This window comes from Ochotona princeps, chromosome 1, assembly GCF_030435755.1.
Source record: "Ochotona princeps isolate mOchPri1 chromosome 1, mOchPri1.hap1, whole genome shotgun sequence".
Classification (NCBI taxonomy): domain Eukaryota; kingdom Metazoa; phylum Chordata; class Mammalia; order Lagomorpha; family Ochotonidae; genus Ochotona; species Ochotona princeps.
In genome coordinates, this window is record NC_080832.1 from 76,227,422 (window position 1) to 76,236,014 (window position 8,593).

Here is an 8,593-nt window from a genome sequence, read left to right on the forward strand (position 1 = left end):
TGTTAACATATAGAATTTTAGGGGGCCCGGCAGCGTGGCCTAGTGGCTAAAGTCCTCGCCTTGAGCGCGCCAGGATCCCATATGGGCACTGGTTCTAATCCTGGAGGCCCCGCTTCCCATCCAGCTCCCTGCTTGTGACCTGAGAAAGCAGTCGAGGACGGCCCAAAGTTTTGGGGCCCTGCACCCGCGTGGGAAACCTGGAAGAGGTTCCAGGTTCCCGGCTTTAGATCGGCGCAGCACTGGCCATTGCGGCTCACTTGGGGAGTGAATCATTGGAAGAAAGTAATTTTTTCTTATTTATACTACTATGATATTGCCCAAAGATATCAATATAAGCATGTTTTAGACAAAACATAATTTAAAATGTCAGTTGTTACCACATATCTTGTTTTATATGAGACATCCCTTATCATCTGTCACATCTCTTTTCTGCCCAAACTGCTGTAAAACAAAATCCCATATACAGTTGCAATATACAATGTAGATAATGTGAACTTGTCTGATAAAGGAGCAGGGTCTGGGAACCATGCTGATTTAAAATCTCACTTTACCAACACTGCATAGCTCCTGTGAAACTATCAAAGTTTTCTAGTAGCATTGCTTGGAAACTATTAATTTAGATGAATTGTTTAGACCTATTTTATTTTTATATCATCATTGACCTTCTTATAGAAGATTTAATTTATTTGTTTGAAAGGTAGAGGAACAGAGATTGAGTGATGGATTTTATCCAGTGGTTTACTTCCCAATTGGCCACAACAGCCAGGTCTGCATCTGGCTGAAACCAGGAACCAGGAACTCCTACTAGTTTCCCAGGTGGCCAGGTCCTGGTACTTGGGCCATCTTCTGGTTGCCTTTCTGGGCACATTAGCAGAAAGCTGGATCAGAAACAGAGCACCTGGGTCTCAAACTGACACTGTAACATGGGATGTTGGCTTTGTAGGCTGTTGGTTTAATGCACTGTGTCACAATGCCAGCCCCATGTAGTCACATTTCTCAAAGAAGCTGTCAGTCCCACTCTTTGATTCATTTTACTTTCTAGCCATATTACTAAACTCCAACAGTTTGGGCTAGGTTAAGATATTATTAGCATCATGGACTTCTTATGTGACTTATCATGCCTGATATGTTCAATTATAAGTCATCTGATTTTGTATTTTACATTTTTCTACATTGGTTTTACCATTTCCATTCTTTTATTTTCCTCCAGTACATTGACCCATGTGGGATTATTTGATAAATGACTGAATAATTGAATTTAAATTGTAATTTTGTTTACTGTAATGTTTGTTTCTAGTTTAGTGAGTTAGGTTGTTTGTATTCCTTTGATGCATATATTTGAAGGTGTGAAATTTAGCCTAATGTTGCAGTTTTTGTGGTTTTAATATGAGCATATTTTGAAAATTTCTCAGGTATCTTCAGGTAAATAACAGTCATGGAATCCTTGATACAGTATAAGCCTGTATTTTCACAGTTGATCACTAGAGTGTGCTGTAACATCAGTGTTCTGATTCTGAAAAGTGCCTTTGGAGTTGACACTGCTTTGGAGGTTTGAATTGAAGGAGTATGTGATAGTGTCATGTGGCCATAGCTTGAGTGTTGGTATAAGAGTTGTTTTAAATACCTGTGGCTATAGCTGTAGTGATCCTGAGAAACAAAACATGCCGCTTGGGTTTCACTTACTTTAGGATAGAAATCATAGAAATGCCAAGTGAGCATTTTTGAAGAGGAAATATCAAACCTTAAAATATAAAATTAAATGGAACACCTAGTATGAACACAATGTTCTACTGGTCTCTGTTAAGTTTACATAAGTGGCTTTCAGAAAGTCTGTGGGATGCATATTATGAAAAATACGCATGGATTTAAACCATTTTTGTGCCAAAATAAACTTACTTTTTAATTCCACGTTCCACAGATTTCCCTCATATACAAATACAATAATGTTCAGCCATAGCTTTTACACTTGATCTTAGCCAAAAGGCTGAGAAGCTATGGTAGGCCTAACTTTTAATGTGCTTGAAATCTGGTCTGTATATATCTAAATGCTTATATGCATATGGTTGTTAAATGACAGAACAAGAATGAAATAACATAACAATGAAAAAAGATCACAAAGATATATGTGTTTGCATGTCAAATGAATGTTTCAGAGAAGGAAGAATGACCGTGAGCTAGAGATATCTGGAAAAAACTTCAGTCAAGAAGGACAAGAGCTGTTTTAGATCATAAACATTGATGTATTCAATTCCAAATATGTGTTTGTGGTATTTATGATCATGTGGCTAGAAATAGAAACATAAAATAATTACTGATCCTTTTCCCATTGTCTTAAGCTTTTGAACATAGGATGGAGTTTTAAAACAAGGGAGAAGGGCAGTATACACAGGAATTAGAGGAAGTTAAAGCAAAAATACAGGAATGCTTATGGATCCTTTGGAAATAGGGGTGTCGGGGAGAGGGCCTATCTCCAGAAATCCTTCAGATCAAACATCCCTCTGTTAATTGTAGAACAGGCTCAGAGAAGACTGGGAATGTCATTTGGAAATATAAAAATGTAGAAGAGGGGGATTTGGAAAATTTTTATTTGTCTATTTTTACTTATGTCTTTGTCTACATTTCGTGTGTTTCATTTTCTTGTAGATACCCTATGAAATAATTCTGGACAGGAAATATAAACTTATATTTCTGATTAGTAAGAAAACTACTTTGTGAAACAAGAAAAATCATTGTATGATCTTATAGCTCTAATATTAGAAAAATCTTTGTAATTAAGCTGTTAACAAAATTTTATTTTAAAAAATGCCAATTGTCTGAGCAAAAATTAGCTGCTTTCTGAAAGTATAAACTTATCAATATTAGCATTCCTTAATTTGAACAAAAAAAGATTGAAGCAAAACTTCTCAAAGAAGGCTAGATTTAATATACATATTCTATTGGATGTCTGAGTTTTTGCTGTTAAAATAAAACCTAATGTTTGGCCTGGTGCAATGGCTCAGTGGCTAAATTTTCACCTTTCAAGAGCTGGGATCCGATAGGGGCTCAGTTCGAGTCCCAGCTGCTCTACTTCCCATCTAACTCCCTGCTTATGATCCAGGAAAGCAATGGAGGATTTCCCAAGATGTTGGAACCCTGTGCTCATGTGGGAGATCCAAAAGAAGCTCTTGGTTCCTGGCCTTGTATTGGCTCAGCTCTGGTCTAGGACCTTTTGGGGAGTGAACCAGTGGATGGAGGATTTCTCTCTGTGTCGCCCTCTCCATAAATCTGCCTTTCTGATAAAAATTTTAAAAAAAACCTTAAAAAAAAAAAAACCCACCAAAAAATGGAAAACCCTAATGTTATACTTATTGAAAGCAGACTGTTTGTTTCAATATGCATTTAATCATAGCTTAATTTTATCCAGCAACTGCTTTAAGATGAACTTTTGATAAGCTCACAGTTTTCTGGATAAATTTAAATCTACTCTGATTATCCATTGAAAAAAATCATTACTGGAAAACAATTTTGGGGCTGGAAACAAACTTGAGATTAATTATAGCACTATAGTCCTCTCAAAACGTTTCTGAACTTCAGTTTCATCACACATGAATTGATGATAGTAATACTTGTTATCCAGACTTACTCTGAGGCTTCTAACAGTACACAAAAATATTTCATAAATTGTAAAACATTACATGGATAAGTTTTTGTAGTTAAGCTCTGTTTGCTTCACTTTGATATTTTTTTTCAAAGACCGTCTGTAGCTGCTGCTTGTTATTTAGAAGTTAAATAATTGATTTTATAATATTTTTGCATTTGTTTGAAAGTTTCGAAATATTTTATTTAATCCTCAGAATACCAGGATGGTTTCTAGTACTTTAGTCAGTATCAGTGTTTTGTTCCATGTTACACTTTAGTGTCCTAGAAAGCCTTTAATTTCTAGCTTTGGAACAATCTCAAACCTCCCAAGGGATTTAACCCATCAAGGGAATTTGTATTTACTCTAAGATAATTCTACCAGAATATAGGTTTTTTTTTTTCTTGTTTATTGTCATTGTCGTCTGCAGTCTGATCATCTCATAGCATTTGTCGCAACAGCTTTCTAGCTCTTTCCGCTTCTTTTTTCTCCTTCATTCTCTGCTTCACCCTGGTATTTCTGTTATTTTGGGTCTTAACAGGTCAGATAAAGGATTATTAAGCTTAAAGTCACAGATTACGTTTGAACTAAGAGCATGATAGCATTTTCTCTTTGTTTTTATTGAAGTACCCATATGTGAGAGTGTTATCAGTAATTCAAAAGAAATGGAACTTTAAAACAATGACAAGCCACAACAAATTCTGCTTTTATTTTATCTTGTATTAAGGAAAAAAAAACCTTTGAGTTTCTGTGTTAATCTTTTATTCTGAGATTACTTTTTCACAAGCAACTGTGTTCCAGCTATTCTTTTGGACATTGCAATATAAAAATGAATCGAACACAGTTGTGTATCCTGAGAGACTGGGCTAGTAGTTAAGACAGATGTGTAAACAATATTAATGCAGTATGTGAAGCTTCATAATAGTGACTGAGGTTTTGTAAGAGGGCAGAGAAGGTAATATTTGAGCCAGTATTTAAGGAACAAGGAGACATTTGAAATAGAATACATTCCAGATGTAACTGAATAGTAGGAAGTAAAGACAGCTGTGTCAAAATGGAAAACACACTTTGAATGAAAAAAGATCTGGATTTGAATTATCTCTCTGCAGCTTAGCAAATTTGTGCATCAGACAAATTATATAATATTCTTTGAGTCTTAGTTTCCTGATCTGTGTAATGGAATATAGGGCTTTGCTAGGATTAAATGAGATAATCTACATGGAAGTACTTACACTATCAGTAAATTTGTATGCTCACACATCAGCTCTAAACAGTTTAGCTTTCAGTGCATTCTTGCACTTTGGCCACTGTTTCCTTTTTTAGCTTTCTCTTTTAAATCTCCTTATCCTCAATCTGTTCAGTTTTTACTTATTGAAGAGAAGAACACTTGAGTTAACCACTGAAATAATTTACAGTTCTCTTTGTCTATAGAACCACAATCCTACCTCATGCTGCTTTCCCCACCTCAGTGTCATTTCCTTAGAGAAGCTCTCGGTGTATATGGTTATGTTCGTTTGTATGGGAATCCATAGAGGGAACTGAGTTTTAATCAGTCTATGTGTTCAGCACCTACCACAGTCCTGAGATATGACTTGTAAATATGTATAAATGAATCAGGAAGTTAATATTTTAGGCTCTGCTGTTTACTCTGCTTCATTTTCCCTATTGCTAGAAGGCGGGGTGGGGGTTAAAGTAATGTTTAAGGGGATGTGTAGCTCAGAACTTGCACCACTTGCCCACTTGCCCATTTTCTGCCATACCGTTTTTAGTTTTTCCTCTTCCCAGAATGTTTTCTAGCTACCTCCTCATACACTTCTTTATTACTATTTCTTCTCCACAAGGTTTTCTCATGTGGCTAAAACATCTTAGTTTTTGTAGTCTTAATGTGTAGTCAGTGGAATTTAGATGCTATCTTGTAGTCTGCTGTGTTCTGTTATTTTATATGCTGTTTTATCATGTAGGTTGTCAACTCTTGAAACCTGGGTGGGGAACTTCTGCCCTGCAGGCGGAACAAGTCCCACAAAACATTCTGACCTATCCCTGCCAAGGCAATGTAGACAGCACGTGAAACTTAATAAATCTAAAGAAGGCTAATTTTTAAGCTGGTAATTTCGTATGGCCTATGGATGATGTTACATATATTGAATAGCCCTTGATAGGAAAAAGGTCCCCTGTTTAGAAGATGGAGATGATATCTTGCATTCCTAGTTTCTTGAAGTATATTAGCAACCTATAAAAATTATGAATGAACTGGTTTCTTTGTATTTTTTAAAGTAGTCCTTGTGGATCATTTTTATTTCTGAAGCAATGTGAAAATGTTCATACACTTTTCCTTCTGCTTTGTTGTATGTTTCACTGCTATAAGAAAAGTGATTCTTCTGCTGTTTTCCTTTATGTTTTATTGAAGATTTTTAAAATTGTAAAGATAGGCCCGATAACACATATTAGTTTGTCTTTTTCGGCAGAAATGTGAAGTTTATTTACTATATCTATTAATAATCAGTTACTACTAGTTTAGTAGAAGCTTTAATCTACACTTGGGCATTTGTTTTGCAGAGGTTCTCCCCATGGTACTCCAGGACCAGAAGGAAACCAGATATCAGATTTACCACTTCTAGACAGTCCCAAGTAAGGTTAATTTACTAGTTTTTGGTCTGTGAAGCTAAGCTGCTGCTTAGCAATAAAAAAGCATGATAAGCTAGAAAATAGTGTAGTGCTGAGTACGATGTATTATTTGAATACTCTCTGTAACATAGTTACTGCTTGGTAGTTGTATAGCTTCTGCTCCATCTCTCAGGCATTTTTCTAAATTTTTCTAACACTGATTCAAGTAAAATATTAGTGTTCCTTTTTTCTATTGCTCATCTCATCATTTTGCAATCTTTGCAAAAACTTCTGGGTCTCAATGTATCATAGGTTACTGGGATGAAAAAATTGCCAGAGTATTTTGAGAGGAAGATGAATAAAACTCATTGCTCTGTTCTTTCAGTCCGTGGCTGTCATCTTCAGTGACTGCTCCTTTAGTGGTAGCTCCAGTCACTTTTGCATCTATTGTAGAAGAAGAGTTACAGCAGGAAGCAGCTCTTGTCAGAAGTCGAGAAAAACCCTTGGCTCTTATTCAGGTAAATCCATACCTGTTAGGTTTAACTTAGGGAAGAACTGCACTACATTTTGTCTTTGTATCTTAGGAAAATTATGTTTGTTTGTTTGCCATAAGCTAGGCTGAGACATCCACCAATTTAAGTATAAACTGAAACTATTCAGGATAATTAATATAGAACTAATATGCTGTGATAAAACTTCGATTTCTTTTACTTTGGTATTCTTTGGATTGTTTTAAAAGTAACTGATGAAAGAATTGACAGTATTTAGTGTTATTAACCTCTAGCTAAGTAAGAATTCTAAGGTTATAATCACATACACCTATTCAGTCTAACTTAAGAAAAAGAATTTATTTCAGGGTTGGTAAGATTACACAAATTCAACCAGTAGATCAGAGAGCCAGGTGTAGGGACCCGTAGTTCACTAGAGAAGTCAGATGCAAGATTTAGAAGACTTGTACAATAAGAGAAAGTGTCTAATAGCATCAAACTATAGGAATGAATGAATTCCAACAAATATTTTCACTTTGTTTTTCCTTCTGTTCAGGAATCAAATTCAAGGAAAGGGTGGCTATAAGATGACTATAGCTCAAGCCTCAAACTTTTTTTTGGCCAAGGGAGTAGCAGTGTACCTGATTTAATTCTACTGGCTTTGTATCCATGAGAAATAGAAGCTCCTCAAAAGCAAACTGGGAAACAAATATATTCTGCTTAGTTAATCTTTAAAAGAATAAAGCAAGTCTTTGTTTTCTTTTTTTCCCCCTCCTTTCAGGTTGAGGAGCGTGCAATACAAGATTTACTGGTTTTCTATGAGGCGTTTGGCAACCCTGATGAGTTTGTCATTGTTGAAAGGACACCACAGGGACCACTGGCCGTACCTATGTGGAATAAGCATGGATGCTAGTTCACTGTGAAGTTAAGATGCAATTTTAATAATTGTGATTGTTATAAAGGCAGGCAATGAAAGGAATTCCTACAGATTTTGTCAACAGATCCTTCTAGATAGAATGAGCAGCATATGATGTTTGTATGATTAAAATGAAAATCAGAATTGTGATTTTAGTCAATCTTCAGGTAAAATGGTTTGAAAGGAAAACTTATTAGGTTTAAATTAAATACAGACATGTAAGTGGAGTGTAAAATTTTAACAGTTGTATGTTAAAAATAATTTTTTTCTCAGAATTGAGTTTATTAATTTAGAAGATTTTGCAAATGCCTATTGTCACTGTGCTTTTTAAAATACGGCATTGATGAACTTAAAATAGGTGCATCATTTATTATTTCAGTTGGGACTACATTTCTTCTCCATTTTGCATTAGGCAAAGGTTTGCGATAGGAAGTAAGAATTCTGAATGTTCAGGACAATTTCCAACAAGAAAATAGTTTCTTTATGAGATTTGGAGTCATTGTGTCGATTGATTTCTTGTGTGTCAATTGATTTAATTTAAAAAAATCAATTTCTCATAGTATTAAAGTTTCTTAAATCTGTGATTAAATTCATATAAAAATCAAGCCGTTTGGAAATGAGTTAATATATAATTATTGTTACCTTATTGTATAATCAGATGCTCTCTGAGCCTGGACAATATAGAGAGGCATAATTTTTTTTTTTCTTTAAAGAGTACTGTTTTTTTTTGTGTGTGTGTTTAATTTTTTAAAAAAACAAAAATCTGTGTTCCAGTACCTAAATAAATTGAAAAGTTTAATATTCTACTTTTTGAATGGTAAGACTATGGCAAAATACGAGTAATTTACCACAGTAATTCACTTGATGGAAAAATGATTGAAACTAATGCAGAATTTCCAGCTTTAGCCCTACTGAAAAAAATAGCAGGCATGTAAGCACATGTGCAATAAAGAATAATGTTGATCCATT

The 8,593-nt window shown here is 35.0% G+C and overlaps 1 protein-coding gene and 1 pseudogene across 1 annotated transcript in view; one reads left to right on the forward strand and one right to left on the reverse strand.

The window, feature by feature from the left end:
• IBTK (inhibitor of Bruton tyrosine kinase) overlaps nucleotides 1-8,346 on the forward strand; it is a 71,165-nt gene extending 62,819 nt beyond the window's left edge. The window contains exons 27-29 of the mRNA XM_058661145.1: nucleotides 6,173-6,244; nucleotides 6,606-6,738; nucleotides 7,490-8,346. Coding sequence (XP_058517128.1) covers nucleotides 6,173-6,244; nucleotides 6,606-6,738; nucleotides 7,490-7,621 — 337 coding nt within the window. The 3' untranslated portion in view covers nucleotides 7,622-8,346. The remainder of the gene's footprint in view (nucleotides 1-6,172; nucleotides 6,245-6,605; nucleotides 6,739-7,489) is intronic.
• On the reverse strand, nucleotides 1,833-1,996 carry LOC131481943 (U2 spliceosomal RNA; annotated as a pseudogene).
• Nucleotides 8,347-8,593: the final 247 nt, after the last annotated feature.